We start from the raw sequence: 15,791 nt of genomic DNA, 5'->3' as shown, positions 1-15,791 counted from the left end.
AGTAATACACCGACTCGCATGGTATGATCCACATACACACACAAACTGGCAAAACATAGCTACATAATACGGGCCACTGTGTCCGTACGGCAACTGATAACAAAACATTAATATTGGAGGTGTGGTTTGTTCAACTCAACACGCCATAGTCGACTCGAGGAGCCTCTAGATAGTTTTGATACGCGGCAGTTTATTTTTGTTTCATTTCATATGATTGGCAGACGGTTTCTTCTCATTTGTTTCCTGCTTCTCTTACATCTTGTTCATTTCACTACCCCAACACCAGGCTGTACGTATGAATTAGCTAGATTATTAACTAAATTTACGAACGGTGTGTTTCTATGAGACCAGAGATTCGAGGTCGGTAGTCACGCGACTTTGTGTTCTAGACAAGTGTAGATATGATCACTATGAACTGAGAAATGGAACTCTAGACTGCTACACACTTGTGTCACGTCCATTGACTTTCTTTCAAGCGAGAGATCAATGTGAATTAGAAGGAGCTCTCGTGGTGATCATCACAAACAGAAACGAGAATGAGTATGTGAAAGGATTTCTTGCTGGAGCTCTATCAGATGAGTTTTGGATTGGATTGACAGACGATAGAATGGAAGGGCAATACGAATGGCTGAACGGGGACAATATTCAAGGAGATACTAAGTTCAGAAATTGGGCAACAGGAGAGCCTGACAACAGTAACAATCGAGATTGTGTTTTGTTGTCACGTGAGGGTTGGACAGTGGCTACAGGTGGCTGTGCTGCAACGACGGCTAGTTATATGTGTGAGCAGATAGCTTGTAAAACTACAGATAACAAGTACTGTGTAGGAGAAGAACCAGAAAGTCAGACAAGTGACAACACAGCAGTTATTGTGAGTGGTGCCCTGGTTCCAATCATTTTGATTGCTGTCACTTGCATTATTTTGTGGTACATTTGGAAGTATCAGAATGACTTTTGGTCCAAGTACATCTGCTTTCTTTGTCATCTACAATCAAAAGACTCCGTGTCTTCATTAGAGAAAGAAAATCAACGTCTACGACATGAGCTGTCTCTACGTCGAACAGTCAGCGACATACAGAAAGACTATGGGCGAAACAACTCTCTTACAAGTGGATTGTTTCTTCCGTTGGCTCGTTCACCAGACCCAATGCCTGCCATTCCAGATGGACAAGGTGGGATGCTGCCTTCCATAAAATCACAAGTTCAGAACTTACCAGATGGCAAGCCACAGCCTCCTCCTTTACAGAGACAGACGAGTCGGATCTCTAACAACAAAGTGACTCCTTTAGCTGTGCAACAGAAACCGTATAATACAGATCAATACACAAATCGTGATGGCTCTCATTCGTTTAGTCCACCATCACCTCCATTTGCTGTCCCTATGTCTCCTCCTCCAACAACAGAGAGGATCAACATTCCTGCATCCTTTGCATCTGCTCTGGCTAAGAACCAAGCAACCCAAGATTAATTTCTTTGTTATGTTAACCTATCATTATCATTGCCCACTAACAATTCTGTTGCAATCATTACAGCAGTTTGCAATGCATAGAAATTTTTGCATTTTTTACATATTTTGTTAGATTAATGAAAAGAAAGTTGAGAATGACTTGTTACTCTGTCACACTTGCTTCTACATTTCTTGTGTTTTCACTTAAAACTATTAATTTTAAAGTTCTAACCTAGATATCATATGTCATGGGATTTGCCCACTGTGTGAATAGATATTACATTAGATATTCTAGATTAATATTTTAATTAATTAATTAATTCTGCTTTAAAACATTTCTATCATTCTAAACCATTAGAATCTTATTTAGTGTTTTCATTTTACTCTGTTCTAGACAATGCATGCTGCAGGATTAGATTTAGGCTTCGTACAAGGTTTTGCTACAATGTACCCCGAAACAACGACACGTGGTCTGCCTTTTAGCTACATTTATTTACTTTGATGTCACATTCGGCATTCTGTCTGGCGGTTGATGTGTCGTTGGCACGTGCGAGTTGGTACGTAACGGTGTGTCCCGCCCATGCGTCTGGAGAACTTTACAGAAGGTGAGTGTTGCATTCTTTGAGTGTCAGAGATCATTCGCTCTCTCACGTTGTATCTGTGCGCACAGCAGGAGTAACAAGTTCGAAGCATAGAAACGTACATTTCTGGCTTCATACCGATGTAAGATTCTTCACAGCTCGCATTCCATCGTCTTGTGTTTATTCACTCATTTTGCTCTCTTTGTTGCTACTTTGTTCGAACCCACATCCTTCCTACTGGATGCTTTCTGCCCTCTGCCCACTTCCTTCGCAAATCGGGTGACGTTAGCGAAACGGCGCGGCGTGCTCTAGGCAAGGTTTAGGTCAGATGTACATGTCTTGTTTGCACATCGACGTTTCGAGACGTCAGAGGTTGTGAAGAGCGTAGTGCAGCGTGGAGAGAGCGTCGATGATGGCCCGCACTGTACGGCTCAGGCCCTACAGCAACGGGTTCGGCTTTACTCTACGATTTTGCACGAACGGCACGGTAAGTCGAATCGGTTGTGATACTGGATTATTACTCTTGCGTTAATCTGCTTTTTTGCGTTTTTTTAGAGCGTCGGCGAGTCTCGATCGGTTGTTTTCATCAAGAGCGTCGTCCACAATGGGCCTGCGAGTGTTGCTGGCCTATCTGCGGGTGATTTGTGTTATTCTACGGCTGCCCGCCAGCTGCTGTGTCTAATGATGATGTTCTTTTGTAAGGTGACCGAATCGAGGCTATAAATGGAGTTGCAGTGGATGGGCGGCCCTATCAGGACATCATCGATCGCATAAGGGACAGGTGAGTGCTGAGTCCCTTCTGTGTATGGCCTGTTAGTGTATACAGTACTTTTCCCACATGGAGGTATTCGTCGTCTAGAGGGTTAACTTGATTGTCATTAATTATTAATGGTCTCTGTTGTAGTTGCTCTGACTTCATGCAATCATTATGTATAGTATTTAGCTGTATCATCATGTAGCTCTCTTTAGAGTGACGTGTCTGATCTGTGTGATTATATCATTCCAATGTTGCAAGCTGCTATAAATTATTAGAAAGCTGAGCTTGAAGGCATTGATGCAGGGCATAGTACAAATAGACTAAAATATGAACGCATGTCATGTACAGGAGATGAGTGTCTTTACTTACTGACAACATGGTATGTTTTATCACCTCAACCATTAATAATGACTTCTAGACTGCTTTTATTGCAGTTGATGTCTGCAGAGTTTTTTTTGATGCAACAATATTTATTTGGAAATTGACTAGTTTAGAGGTGAACTAGACATTATCATGGTCATGCAGAGGTGAATTAGTAGAATTAACTTTGTAAGTGTTTATTTGATGACGTAACTGCTATGTCTGTGTTCCTAACATGTGAAAGTGTGGTTTTTCACACATCACATCATCACAGCAGACAGCATAGAGTAACAGACAGCATGAAGTAACAGACAACATGAAGTTGTGTGCCTTTAGTAGCAAGTGATAGACTGTTAAGTTAAGCCATTGGCAAGAAGAATCTGACAGGTTTTGCATTTGCAAGTCTGTAGGTACTTCAAGACATGTTGCTGTTGCTGGCTGTCAATGTCTACATTGCTGTAGTGTCTCATCTAGGTTTATTTATTGTCCAACAAGGACAACTGTGATTTTGTTCGTTTTAGTGGGATTTAGTTTGCTCATTTTGTATGTACGTTACACATTTCTAACAGCACAGAAGCAACCAGGTTGCATCAACCAGAAACAAGCACAGGAAAACAGCTATTTCGTAAACTTTCCTGGAGATATAGAGGGCCAAGCATGTGTAATGCTTGTTTTTGTTGTACTGGCAGTTGCATGTACACATCACAGTCAGATATCGATTGTCAAAGATAGGCGATGCTAGCTGCTTTAAAATCGAATATGACGTACATGAAACAGGAATGAAGTGATTTGAAATCGGAAAGAATGCTGACCACTTAAAGACATGATGGACTTTCAAGTTTGTCATATATGAGAATTAGAAAGTTACCAGAAAAATGAAGCTGCTAGTAGATTGATTGTCATTGCTTTCAGAATTAAGTAGGGGCATATCATATTCTCACAATAAGGTAATGTTTAATTAATTAATTAAGTGTATGTGTTGAAAGCTTAAGGTAGTATAGAAAGACCCTTTTCTTTGAAACATGTATAACTCTCGTCAATTGTAATGGTCTTGTCACAGTATGATTTCATAGAACTGTAATCAAGTAGATTGCAAAACATTGTTTATGTTCAGGAAACATGGCAGGTAAACCTGGTTATGACATTTGGTAGATCTTGAGAATTAGGAGATAATGCAACATGAGCTAATTCTAAACCATATTATTTTCAAACATTCCAATGAAGGTATTTACAGACAAAATAGTGCACTCTTCCTGCAAGTTAAAACATTTCGGTCTTGTGAGTCAATTTGCTACACAAAACATTGTTGACATGGCAAGTATTTTGACATACTTTTAGTAGTATGAGAAGTTTACGACATGTGTAGGCAAACAGGATTTCGAATTGTATGTAATAGAGTTGAGCCAAAGTATAGTGTGTCCTTTGTAGTTTGTGGTGTTAGTTGTCACTTATGGCACTTCTTTTGTGTAGTTCTACTGTCCTTGAGCTCATCATTACACCACAGGCAGTCTCTGGTGAGGTAGGTACTTTATGTCTGTTTTTTAATAACAAGACAGCTACTAGCATGAGGTGGATTGCTGGCATTTAATTGTACATTGATATGGAAGTGAAATATTTGACATCTGACGTATTGTCATGTGGCAAACTGGGCTGCATGAACTGTGACGCTTGCTTATATTTACTGTGGGAACTTATAGACTTTGTTTCAGCTGGTAGATGAAACCAGACTAAAGATCAAGAATGCATCATACCGTCGTCCACAGTCTTCTGACTTTGACAGGAAAAGAACATCTACGGACAGTGATTCCAGTCAGTTTCGTCATCGTTTTATGTCTTCTGGTGGCAGTAGCCTTTCAGTCGAGAAAGGAGAGTCACACAGTGGATCTCATCATTCACATGAGCGACTTACAAGTTGTTCTGATGAACGACTCGCAACTGCTCATTTCTCAAGATCAAAGCATTCTCCATTACAAGTTCAGAGGAGTAATGCAACACGTAAGCAGGCAAGTCGAGCAATTGTTGTCAATGCTCTTAAGCAAAGAGGGGTGCTGCCGCAGAGGCGCTTCACTGACAGTAGATTGCATGTGCCTGCTAATGCAGTAGTGTATGAAGCAGCACGGCAGTCTGATTACAACAGCACCTCCTTCACACCATACATGTCGCAAGTTGGATACACAGAAAGCTCTGGTGACAAGAGTGGGCAGCTACTGGCTGGAGCTCCTGCTAATGTGAAGAGTGATGAAGTTATTGGGAAACTGAGAGCATTGACGTCGTCTACTGACATATCTCATCTTCGAAAACCTGATGATGATGGTGACACAACAAGTAACAAACATTGTTCTTCATTGCAAAGAGATGAGGAGAGTCTCAGCTCCATCAGACAGAGCCATAGCCATCTTCCAGGAAGTACAAATACAAGCAATGTCTATGAAGGACAACATTTGGGATCTCGAGTTCATGCAGGAAAGTCATATTTTTCTCATGATGACTTGCCGTCAGCTGCTGAACTGCAGAACAATCAGCTGAAGAGGATGCAGAGTGAACAGTGTGATTTGAACGTGAGAACACAGTCAGAAAGGGTAACCAATGGTGTGTATCCAAAGTGGAAGAGGGTAAAGTCAGGAGCTGTGCCACACAAGAAAGTGCCTGCTTTTAGACGGTCTGCTACCATTGCGGATCAAATGTAAGACATTGACATATGTAGATGCGAAAATGAAGATCATTTTTTTCTTATCAACCAGCTTGTCTGCTTGCATGTATGCATGTTTGCATGCTTGTATCGATCTATAGGTATTTCATAATTTAGTAACTGTAATTTGTATATCCATTGAGTGTTTGATGTTTGCTATAGCTCTGTGGAACCAGAAACTTTCTTTAGCTCTAGAAAGGTAGGGGTAATTGATGGTTTTATGTGTTTCTTGTCAGCAGCTGTTCTTGCTATAGTTTCAGTTAGATGGTCTTGTGTCTGTTGATACTGGCCTTGCTGTATCACCCCAAACAGGTGATCTTGGGACAGCAGCAGTTGGCTTGCCATATATGGATCCTGTGAGTAAATTTTGTTGTGTTAGTTCTCTGAGTGTACATTTAATTGTCTGTGTAGGTTGTGAAGTCAGGCTACCTCTATCGAAAGCAAACGGTGGAATCCAATGGGAAGGTTGTTTAAGTCTGGTGTGTGTGTGTGTGTGTGTGTGTGTGTGTGTGTGTGTGTGTGTGTGTGTGTGTGTGTGTGTGTGTGTGTGTGTGTGTGTGTGTGTGTGTGTGTGTGCATAATCACGTTTGTTAGCTAGTCAGTTGGATTGTTTGTCAGTGGTTATTTGTTAGTTGGTTAGTCTATCAGTCTGCCAGCTTGTCTTGTTGTCACTTCCATTTGTTTGTCAGGTTATTTATGATTAAGTGTGAGTAGTAGGTTGTTTGTTGTTGTGTGATCTATTTCAATGGTAGTACAAGCCGATCAATTGTCTATCTTCTAGAAAGCTAAATATCGGTCATGGAAAGTCAGTTATTATGAGCTACGAGGTCACATGCTGTACTCATACAAAGATAAGAAAGAGGCAGAAAAAGTGCTTTTTGGTTGGCTAAATGCTTAACAACTCATACTAATGGTTTGTGGTTCAACAGCCTGAGAATTTTGAAGAACAGCCTCTGAGTGTGAAGTTCTGTCGAGTTGACATTGCATATGGCTATGTGAAAAGACCGTACACGTTTAGATTTATTTCTTACAATGGGTCTGAGTATTTGTTTCAGGTGCGTCTGGTAGCTGTTTTGTCACACGTTGGTGCTATTACCTGTTGGGTAGTAACCAATGTTTATGTATTATTAACAACATGGAATCTTCATTTGCGATCTGTCTTTTTATGTGTTTTTTGTTTGCTACTTTCTGATGTCTGGCTTTGTTGCCTGGTGGTTGCCATTGCTTATTTGTTATTGTGTGTATTAATGTATGTCTGTTTGTCTTTGTCTGTTTGTCTGTCTTGGTGGACATGCTATCATCATGCATATTTGTCTGTGTGTGTTCATGTCTGTCTGTCTATCTGTCTGTCGGCTGTCTCTGTCTGTTGGTTGTCTCTGTCTGTCTGTCGGCTGTCTGTCTGTATGTCTGTATGTCTGTCTACTTTATCATGCAACAGAAAGAGCATTATCAAACACAAAAATATTGTTGTTCTGTGTATAGACTTCATCTGATGAGAGCATGATGGAGTGGATTGAAGGAATAAAGGCCCATAGCGATCCTGATGATGATGTAAGGCTCTACTATGATCTCTATGATCATTCATTATTAGTCAGTGTTTTATACGTATTAATAGCTGGAAAACAAAGCGCGTGCTGATTTGATTATTCGAAAAGCAGTGGAAGAAAGACAAAGACAAGTTGAACGGTGTGATACGTAGCTGTGATGTTAGAATTGCATTTTTACTCTTGTCACTGTTTTGCAGCGGCATAAGGCCAAGACCGAGTATAGGTCTCGGACAAGCAATACCTATTACTGTCAAGACAGGTAAACATGTTATGGATATGTACATGTTCAATTTGAGTTTTACGGTAACCTCAATGCTAGGCCATTCTAGACTTTTTTTATACTGACAAGTAACTGTTGTTTTGTGGCAATTATAATAGATGTGTCTGATGGGGCATCAGATAGCACTGCAAGAAAAGTTGCTGGAAGTCAGCTGGAGTTGCAGCGAGGTGGGAACGTATTTATCAGAAAGAGCAACAAGGCAATGCTGCAAAGTATTTATTTGTTGCAGAAGAAGAGTTTAATGAATTGTTTAAGAAGTCGCTAGACGATTGTGAGATGTCAGACACTCACCCAGTAAGCCAGTTTTGATCTCTCCACTTTTGCTCAATTTATGTAGTATTAGTGTGCAACTCTTATTTTGTGTATCTACTTGCAGGATGTGCCGCTCTTCATAGTGAGATGTGTTGAGGAAGTTGAAACACGAGGACTAGATGTAGAAGGCATTTACAGGTAAGGAAGGTCGTTGTTCTCATAGCAAATTGCAACTAGGTTGCTCATCTGGTGTTTACAGAGTGCCAGGCAATAAGGCAGAAATTTGTTTGTTGAGAGACGAGCTTCAGAAAGATTTAGCAGGAGCAGATTTTACTGATGAGGTTTGTTGCTGTGTGGTGGCATTGCTATTTTAGTTCTCAGGTGTTTGTGGTGATTGAGTGTCTATGTAGAGATGGCATAGCATCTACAACGTGACAAGTATCCTAAAATTGTTTCTTCGAGAGTTAAGACAATCAATCTTTCCTAAAGGTTGGCATTGGGTTCTTATGGATGTGGAAATATAATTATTGTATGAAATTAGCGCTTGGTTTTCTGCTTCTGTGAGTGAGTTTGCTGTGTTTGTCTTGTGTTTGGTTTAGAGTCAGTTATTTAGAAGTTTTGGTCACACACCTTGGTAGTGTGTGAGTTGTGATTTTTGTTGTGTAGACATGTATGATAATTTTATGTCAGCCTCAAAGGTAGATGATGAAGACCAAAGTTTAATCATGCTGAAACAACTGGTAAGCTGTGTGTCTGGTTGCTTGTCTGAATGTGCTGGTGCTTGCCTGATTGGAGTCTGTTCATTGTCTGTCTGCTGATGTGTTTGTTCATTTGTTATTGTTTGTATCTAATTACTCACGTGATTTCCAGATTCAAGAATTACCTCATTTGAACTTCTGCACTCTTCGTTATCTTATCAGACACTTACAGCATGTTGCTTCCAAAGCAGATTTGAATAAAGTACAAGCAGTTTTCATGTTGTTATCTTTTGACATGCAATGGGTTGTGTCATCTAGATGTATCCTAAGTACCTGGCAGTTGTGTTTGGTCCCTCGTTAGTTCGACGGGAAATAAGTGACTTACAACATGTTATGTCAGACATGGGCAACCAGTGCAATATTGTCAATCGTCTTATTGTTCATGTAAGTTAGTGTATTAGAGGAAGGCATTCTAGTGCTTACTGCATGGGATTTCAACGTTTAGATTGTCATACTATTTGCAAAGTAGGTAATGTTTTCAGGTTTAGTGCTCAGTATAGTTTCTAGGGTGAGTTATGGCTTTGTTCATTGCATACATGCAGTTAGTTGTGTGGTAGATCTTAATTCATTTGCGTGTGTTGCTCACAGGGTAATTGGTTTTTTGGTTCAAGTCATGGAGATGACAGGAAACAACGACCTTTTGTGGTATTGGGTTAAGGTTTTAGTTGTGTTCTGTATTTTGTGTTTTGAAATAGCTTTCTGTTTAGCGTCCATCTCGGTCTTGTGACTTTCTTGCATCTGAGTTTACTACAACGAATCAGTCAGTAAATGGTAGTGTAATAGATGGCAGTGAGTCACCACCACCCAAGCCTCGTCGCACAATGCAGTATGATCCAGAAGACCCTGATGATGGCACAGAAAGTTCTGACTTTTGGGTGCGGTATCCTCCCACGAAATCTGCACCTGGAGCAGAAAGAGTGAGCACTGCAGCACAAATGGATTCGACAAGTCACTGGATACGTCAGATGGCTTCTCAAGCTTGGCAGAGTGAGTCAGGATCATCATCGCCTGCTTCATTCAAGCAGCGTCAAAAACAAGATGTCCCCTCAAATGGATCAGCAGCACAACACCAGTCTGAAACAAGAGGGACTCAGCAGTTACGATCATTAGCACTTCACCAGTCTGTTGGTTATCAGAGGGCTTTGCAAGCACTTCAAGCTGTTGCAAATGCAAGGTCTGGAGGGAATATCAATGAGACTGAGAAAGGTGATGAGTCTAGTTTGAATTCTAATATCTCAATATCAGGCTTGGTGGTGAGGAGAGAACGTCGAGGGCGACGGAATTGGAGAGGAGCTAAGGTTACAGACAGTGCTGACTTGTCAGGGGAGAGCACAGTTTTGCAGTCAACTGATTGGTCAAAAATTGAAAATGTTGGTAAAACTGATGTGAGAATAAAGAGGCGTTCACAAATAGAAGAGATTTCAGATGGGAAAATAGGTGATGGTGATGTTCAAACCACTTTGTTATGAGTTTGCAGATAGATAAGCATTATATTCTAAGGCTGGTTTTGCTATGTATATTTCTATTGAAGAAGAATTTATTATCAAGTAAGGTACTAATAATACTAACCGACTTAGAGATGCGATGCTGTCAGCATCGTCTCAAAATTGTTCAGATATTGAGCTGTATGGTAGGTCCTTGTTTTTAGGGAATGCCACTGCAGCTGTTGTGCCGCAGAAATGCGTACTAACCAATAAATTAACGGTGTATCATTTAAACCTATGGTGCAGTGTAGGCATAGTTGCTTTCCTAGGTGCGAATTGCTGCGGAAGTATGTCACCTGTTGTGCGTCCAGGCAGTGTTTGTACTGTATAGCGCGCGTTACCAGCCTCCCGGATACTGATGGCGTGTACTAACAGAGTGAGACTCTTGCTACTGCTGTTCTGCATTTCTGCACCACTGCATCGAGCGGAGAATGGCGAAGACGAGGTTCCAGTGCAAGAACAAGAACCAGAAGAAGAAAACGGGGCTTCAGACGAGGAAACTCAGGAAGAAACGAGCGAAAGCGACGTGCTAGACCTCACAAAGGACACTTTTGATGGAACAATCAATGAAAAAGACATCATACTGGTGGAGTTTTATGCACCATGGTAAATATCCACTTGCAGATTGGTGAATCACCTGAACTTCCGGTTCACAAACCCACGTGTCCATACATAGGTGTGGCCATTGCAAGTCCCTCGCTCCAGAGTACGAGAAGGCTGCAACAGCATTGAAACAAAACGACCCACCTGTGACTCTGGCAAAAGTGAGAGAAGCTTTAAGCATTAAATTGAAATATAATGAAATATATCTGCATGCATGCATTGTTGTACGCTCAATTGTGAAGAAAATTCGAGTCCATAATGTTTAATTAACTAAGGGACATCTCCAATTACCGGACATTTTCTTCAGTCTCAACAACGATCACATTGGTGGTGACTACCCTCGCACTCCTTAAAGTCATAGATGTCTGACACAAGTTTAACAACACTGGTCATGTAATGTTCTTGAAAAATGGCTCTTTTTAGTCTCACTTTTAGCTTGCATCATGACAGGTTTCTATTAATACCAACGAGCAGAGGATAATAAGACTACAGTAGTTATCTGGTAGTGCATGTTGCTGTGGGAAACAGTTGAGCATGAACAACTTTGCATGACACGTAGCTTAGTGAATTGTGCCATAGAGGTGACGCTATTGGTAGGTGAGGCTACAGTTTAGGCACCAACTCTAATATCTAGTGTCAGACATTTTCAATCTGAACAGGCCTCTATCCCACTCACCCACTTTCCAACATTGTTCAGATTGGAGAAAATGTCTGGTGGTTGGAGATACCCCCTTAAGCCTGGTTCACAATATTGACGTCGACGTCAACGCGGCATCGTGACGTCCACCTGGACGTCAATATTATGAACAAGGACAAAGTGGCACGGCGTCAATGCAGCGTCATGATGCGAGGATAGAGCAAAGTTCTATTCCAGCGTCAAAAACCGGAAGTTGTCACCGTTGTAACCATGTGGGCATTTTTAGCGAATCAGCAGAGCTGTAAGCAACCCCAATCTAGAAATGGAAGAAACGTTGATTGACGCCGCAAGATAAGCAGCAAGAGAAGGATCATCATTGGAATAGTTGTCCGTGATTAGACACGCGTGCACGATCTGACTTGGGACTCCAGACCAACCTAGACGCGCAACTTAGTGACGTCTCAAGATATGGTGAACAGCACGATGCTGACGTTGGCGTGGACGTCGGCGTCAGTATTGTGAAGCAGGCTTTATTCTTTGTCAGTCAGACACGATTTGTATAAATGAGGTAGACTTAGTGCAGGAGGAGATGTGTGAAATAGATGTTGTATTTGTTGGAGATTTCAAGCATTGCAACTGAATGATAATGTGAATGGAAAAGAAACCTGACTTAGTAAAGAGAGCAATTGTTACTAGTAATTCTTCAAACAACAACTACAATAATAGCCAGTAAAAACAACCATAAAATCAGTTTAAGGATTATTGGTTATGTACAGTTTCTATTTACATTGAGAGTTGGTTAGTTTCTACATTGCAGGACTGGTAATGGCAGCCAGAAGAGGCATCCACGCTTTACTTACAGTGTGTCAATTTGTAAGAGAAAGTGTGCATATGACATGTTAGTTAACATCAAGTGTCATTATTGCATGTATTCTCCACTCTCTTGGTCTCCAATGTCTTGCTGTATGTCCAGTTTATGCTATTTTACAAAGACTGGAGATTAGTTGCTTGCTTTGAGTATTTGTCATTGGGTGTAGTTGAGTAACCAATAAAACTGGGGAACGTGTAACACGTAATTATTTGCAGCATCGTTACTTAATAAGGACAAGATAAATGTGAGAGCTTTGAAACCTATGATTGTAGGTAGATGCAACAGTTGAGAGTGACTTGGCATCTCGGTTTGATGTGTCTGGCTACCCAACACTGAAGATTTTTCGTAAAGGAGAAGCACTAGACTATGATGGTCCACGTGATGCTGAAGGCATCATAAGCTTTATGAAAGAGAGAGCTGATCCCAACTGGAAACCTCCTCCAGAAGCAGTTGTCACACTTACAAAGTCTACTTTCAACGACCACATAGACAATGCTGACCTAACGTTAGTTGAATTTTATGCTCCATGGTGCGGACACTGCAAACGTCTTGCTCCACAATATGAAAAAGCAGCTCAGCGACTGAAGAACGAAGACCCTCCAATCACATTAGCAAAAGTAGATGCCACTGAGGAGACAGAGCTGGCACAACGGTTTGGAGTTTCAGGATACCCAACACTGAAAATGTTCAGAAAGGGCAAAGTGTTTGACTATGATGGACCAAGGGAAGAACACGGTATTGTTGATTATATGATGAAGCAGTCTGGGCCTCCAAGCACAGAACTCTTTTCCATTAAAGATGTGGAAAAGCACGAATATTTTAACGATGTCACTGTGTTGGGTGTGTTTGATCCGAATGATCAGAAACCATTTGAGCTGTTTATGGAGGCTGCTCATAAAGTGAGAGATGAATTTGTTGTTGCGCACACATTTCTTGAGGAAGCAAGGACTAGGTATGGAGGCGTGGGTGTCGCTTTATTTCAGCCTGAAAAGTTTCTGTCAAAGTATGAACCAAAGTTTCACTTTAAGAAGGATTTTGAGAAGGCAGCTGAAGTGGAAGAATTCCTTCGTGATGCATTTGTTCCATTGGTTGGAGAAATTACTCAAGAGACAAGAAGACATTATAAGAAACGTCCATTACTTGTGGCTTACTACACAGTTGACTGGAGTTTTGATAATCGAGTTGCTACACAGTTTTGGAGAAAGAAAATTTTGGAAGTTGCAAAGGATTACCGGGACATAACATTTGCTATTGCTGACGAGAACATGTTTGGAGATGAGCTTAAACAGTTAGGATTAGATGATGCAGGTGGTGATGTTGCCATTGGTATTTGGGGAGACAAGAATGCTAGATACAGAATGGAAGAAGATGATCTCGATGAAGATACACTGAAGGACTTTGTTGATGCATTCAAGACTGGTGAACTGAAACCAATTATAAAATCTCAACCAATTCCAAAGAAAAATTCAGGACCAGTGACAGTTGTCGTTGGTAAAACATTTAATGACATTGTCATGGATCCCGAGAAAGATGTGCTGATTGAATTCTATGCACCTTGGTGTGGACACTGCAAGAGTCTTGAACCAAAATACAAAGAACTCGGGAAAAAGTATAAAGCAGAAAACAATCTGGTCATAGCAAAGATGGATGCAACTGCAAATGATGCCATGCCAGGGTTTGAAGTTGAGGGTTTCCCGACAATCTATTTTGCTCCAAAAGGTGAGACAAAGGCACCTCAGAAGTATGAAGGTGGTCGTGAAGTAGATGACTTCGTAAAGTTCCTAGAAGAGAATTCGCAAGTTCTGAAGGACAGGGGAAAGGATGAGCTTTGATATCAACTAGATGCTTAGTGGTGTTGTGCAAGCTGATTATGAATACTTGGTCTGCTTCTACTTCTACTCTTTTCTCTTTCTATTAGATTGTGGTGTAAACTTTACATCATATTTGCATTCTCTACACATGGATCTACTGTAACATCTTGATTGTCACACTAATATAGATCATGTGAGTGATGTTCTACATTCTAACAGCTCATTTTCTTTTCTACATATGTATACGTACTTGTGGAACCTAGCAGTTTGCATGCTGTCACTGAACTTGCAACCAACAGACTAATACACAGTGCCAACATAAACAGTTGCATAAGATCTGTTCTTCCATAATCCTGTTGTAGTAACGATAGACATTGACCATCATTCCAGTAGAATCCTTGGACACAAGCTACAAATACACCAAAACAACCATTTTTCAGATTGCGATCTCATTAATCAAAAGCTCTAATGCACATGCACGACAGTCAAGTGTGTACTGTAGATGAATTCAAAAATCTTGTTTGTAAAAACTTGACTTTCATGAACGTGTTTGGTGTTTGAATAATTTGATGTAGAATAGCTATTCACAATTTCTTCTCTTCATTAGTATACTTAAGTTGACCATGCTTACTGCTGAAGTCGTTGCTTGGTTTACAGTGCAATAATTGAGAGCATGGTAACAAGTTTGGAATGAAGACATTGGTATAACTAACAAGCATGTGGACAATGGTCGAACATTTAAAATTTTCAATATCTAAACAAAGGACTTTCACATTGTGACTTACCTTGTCTCTTACAGACAAACGGAGCAACTGTTAGTGCACACCCTGACACTGCCATTGACCATCCATACTGTTGATGTCCAACAACACAGTCTCTGTGCTTAGTATTTCTCGGCTCATTTTCTCCCCACACATGATATGCAGTGTCTGCATGAAAGATGGTACCATCTGTCCAGCAGAAAAGTCCTTCTCTGCAGTCAGTGACCATGCTATCTGCATCACTCAGTCCTATCCAGTAGCTCTCGTTTCTGTCTACAATGCTGTTGATAAACACTAGTTCCTCTGCATTGTGTATGCTTGCTAGATGGCCATGCAGTTTACGACACAATTGGTCAGCACTGAAAAACTGTCGTTGCCATTGACGAGCAAAATATCTGTAACAGTGTCCTGCATGTAGATGCGAGCCCTCAGAGCATTCGAATTGGTTTTGGGAATTATCTAGGAAAGTATAGGTTGGCCGCTATGATGCTACGGATATATAGATATAGATGGATATATAGGTGGTTGCATTTACCTGTCAGAGGAATGCTGCAGCTTGTGAATATTGTTGTTGCAAGACTGAGAAGAATGGCACTGTTAGTTACAGCTGGTCTTCTGACTGCATATCTCACCATTGCCCTGCTGAGCAGATATAATACTTTATGACTGCTATACTGACTATACGGAGTGTTGTGGTTACCCGTAGAAACGGGGCGTGACTAATGTGCATTCACGTGTTGTGTCACGTGATTATCAAGTTGCCGCACGTTAGCAAACACCATGCAGGCACCACCAATCCCAATATTGATTGCGTCACGTGACTGGCTGCTGACTCCTCCTCCTGTCTTCTAAACCAAACATCTGACAGCGTTTACATGCGCCGCATGAATTGTTGGCACTACAAATGTACAATAGCGAAACGTGCACTGAACGGCATGCGAGGCAGTTTGCTC

At 41.0% G+C, this 15,791-nt stretch overlaps 4 protein-coding genes across 6 annotated transcripts; 3 read left to right on the top strand and 1 right to left on the bottom strand.

Moving 5' to 3' along the window:
• The first annotated feature begins 106 nt into the window (after nucleotides 1-106).
• LOC134193304 (uncharacterized) lies at nucleotides 107-1,606 on the top strand. The gene is made up of 2 exons (XM_062662131.1): nucleotides 107-289; nucleotides 390-1,606. Exons 1-2 carry the CDS (start codon nucleotides 211-213, stop codon nucleotides 1,466-1,468), a joined length of 1,158 nt encoding a protein of 385 aa, XP_062518115.1. The 5' UTR covers nucleotides 107-210; the 3' UTR covers nucleotides 1,469-1,606.
• A 406-nt stretch (nucleotides 1,607-2,012) lies between these two features.
• LOC134193084 (uncharacterized) lies at nucleotides 2,013-10,251 on the top strand. 3 transcript variants are annotated; one of them, XM_062661874.1, is made up of 25 exons: nucleotides 2,013-2,052; nucleotides 2,118-2,170; nucleotides 2,318-2,515; nucleotides 2,584-2,665; nucleotides 2,731-2,809; nucleotides 4,616-4,664; nucleotides 4,855-5,828; nucleotides 5,997-6,033; nucleotides 6,089-6,190; nucleotides 6,246-6,299; nucleotides 6,616-6,705; nucleotides 6,764-6,889; nucleotides 7,317-7,385; nucleotides 7,450-7,520; nucleotides 7,579-7,640; nucleotides 7,760-7,828; nucleotides 7,891-7,955; nucleotides 8,038-8,111; nucleotides 8,173-8,254; nucleotides 8,324-8,402; nucleotides 8,580-8,653; nucleotides 8,784-8,873; nucleotides 8,930-9,055; nucleotides 9,260-9,316; nucleotides 9,379-10,251. In XM_062661874.1, exons 3-25 carry the CDS (start codon nucleotides 2,438-2,440, stop codon nucleotides 10,138-10,140), a joined length of 3,351 nt encoding a protein of 1,116 aa, XP_062517858.1. In that variant the 5' UTR covers nucleotides 2,013-2,052; nucleotides 2,118-2,170; nucleotides 2,318-2,437; the 3' UTR covers nucleotides 10,141-10,251. The 3 variants fall into 3 exon arrangements, with proteins under 3 accessions (XP_062517858.1, XP_062517857.1, XP_062517859.1); XM_062661873.1 differs by lacking the exon at nucleotides 2,013-2,052 and having other exon boundaries at nucleotides 2,071-2,170; XM_062661875.1 differs by lacking the exons at nucleotides 2,013-2,052; nucleotides 2,118-2,170 and having other exon boundaries at nucleotides 2,185-2,515.
• Nucleotides 10,252-10,500: 249 nt separating this feature from the next.
• Nucleotides 10,501-14,293, top strand: LOC134192946 (protein disulfide-isomerase A4-like). Its single transcript, XM_062661703.1, has 3 exons — nucleotides 10,501-10,761; nucleotides 10,832-10,919; nucleotides 12,539-14,293. The coding sequence occupies exons 1-3, from the start codon at nucleotides 10,514-10,516 to the stop codon at nucleotides 14,096-14,098; spliced, it is 1,896 nt and encodes a 631-aa protein (XP_062517687.1). The 5' UTR covers nucleotides 10,501-10,513; the 3' UTR covers nucleotides 14,099-14,293.
• LOC134192947 (neurocan core protein-like) lies at nucleotides 14,290-15,607 on the bottom strand. The gene is made up of 4 exons (XM_062661704.1): nucleotides 15,539-15,607; nucleotides 15,374-15,477; nucleotides 14,863-15,297; nucleotides 14,290-14,486 (listed from the first exon to the last, which is right to left on the bottom strand). The coding sequence occupies exons 2-4, from the start codon at nucleotides 15,471-15,473 to the stop codon at nucleotides 14,290-14,292; spliced, it is 732 nt and encodes a 243-aa protein (XP_062517688.1). The 5' UTR covers nucleotides 15,474-15,477; nucleotides 15,539-15,607.
• Nucleotides 15,608-15,791: the final 184 nt, after the last annotated feature.

The sequence above is a fragment of the Corticium candelabrum genome, chromosome 17 (genome assembly GCF_963422355.1).
Source record: "Corticium candelabrum chromosome 17, ooCorCand1.1, whole genome shotgun sequence".
Taxonomy (NCBI): Eukaryota; Metazoa; Porifera; class Homoscleromorpha; order Homosclerophorida; family Plakinidae; genus Corticium; species Corticium candelabrum.
This window is presented reverse-complemented; position numbering and strand designations above follow the sequence as displayed.

What these genes read in the sequence shown, in the direction of transcription:
- LOC134193304 (XM_062662131.1), top strand. Translation starts at nt 211, where the DNA reads ATGATTGGCAGACGGTTTCTTCTCATTTGTTTCCTGCTTCTCTTACAT. An exon ending in CACTACCCCAACACCAGGCT is followed by an intron (nt 290 to 389) that starts GTACGTATGAAT and finishes TTTGTGTTCTAG; the next exon opens with ACAAGTGTAGATATGATCAC.
- LOC134193084 (XM_062661874.1), top strand. Translation starts at nt 2,438, where the DNA reads ATGATGGCCCGCACTGTACGGCTCAGGCCCTACAGCAACGGGTTCGGC. An exon ending in ATAGCGATCCTGATGATGAT is followed by an intron (nt 7,386 to 7,449) that starts GTAAGGCTCTAC and finishes ACGTATTAATAG; the next exon opens with CTGGAAAACAAAGCGCGTGC. An exon ending in AGATGTCAGACACTCACCCA is followed by an intron (nt 7,956 to 8,037) that starts GTAAGCCAGTTT and finishes ATCTACTTGCAG; the next exon opens with GATGTGCCGCTCTTCATAGT.
- LOC134192946 (XM_062661703.1), top strand. Translation starts at nt 10,514, where the DNA reads ATGGCGTGTACTAACAGAGTGAGACTCTTGCTACTGCTGTTCTGCATT. An exon ending in GTGGAGTTTTATGCACCATG is followed by an intron (nt 10,762 to 10,831) that starts GTAAATATCCAC and finishes GTCCATACATAG; the next exon opens with GTGTGGCCATTGCAAGTCCC. An exon ending in CACCTGTGACTCTGGCAAAA is followed by an intron (nt 10,920 to 12,538) that starts GTGAGAGAAGCT and finishes CTATGATTGTAG; the next exon opens with GTAGATGCAACAGTTGAGAG.
- LOC134192947 (XM_062661704.1), bottom strand. Translation starts at nt 15,473, where the DNA reads ATGGTGAGATATGCAGTCAGAAGACCAGCTGTAACTAACAGTGCCATT. An exon ending in CTGCAGCATTCCTCTGACAG is followed by an intron (nt 15,298 to 15,373) that starts GTAAATGCAACC and finishes ATACTTTCCTAG; the next exon opens with ATAATTCCCAAAACCAATTC. An exon ending in GTTTGTCTGTAAGAGACAAG is followed by an intron (nt 14,487 to 14,862) that starts GTAAGTCACAAT and finishes GTGTATTTGTAG; the next exon opens with CTTGTGTCCAAGGATTCTAC.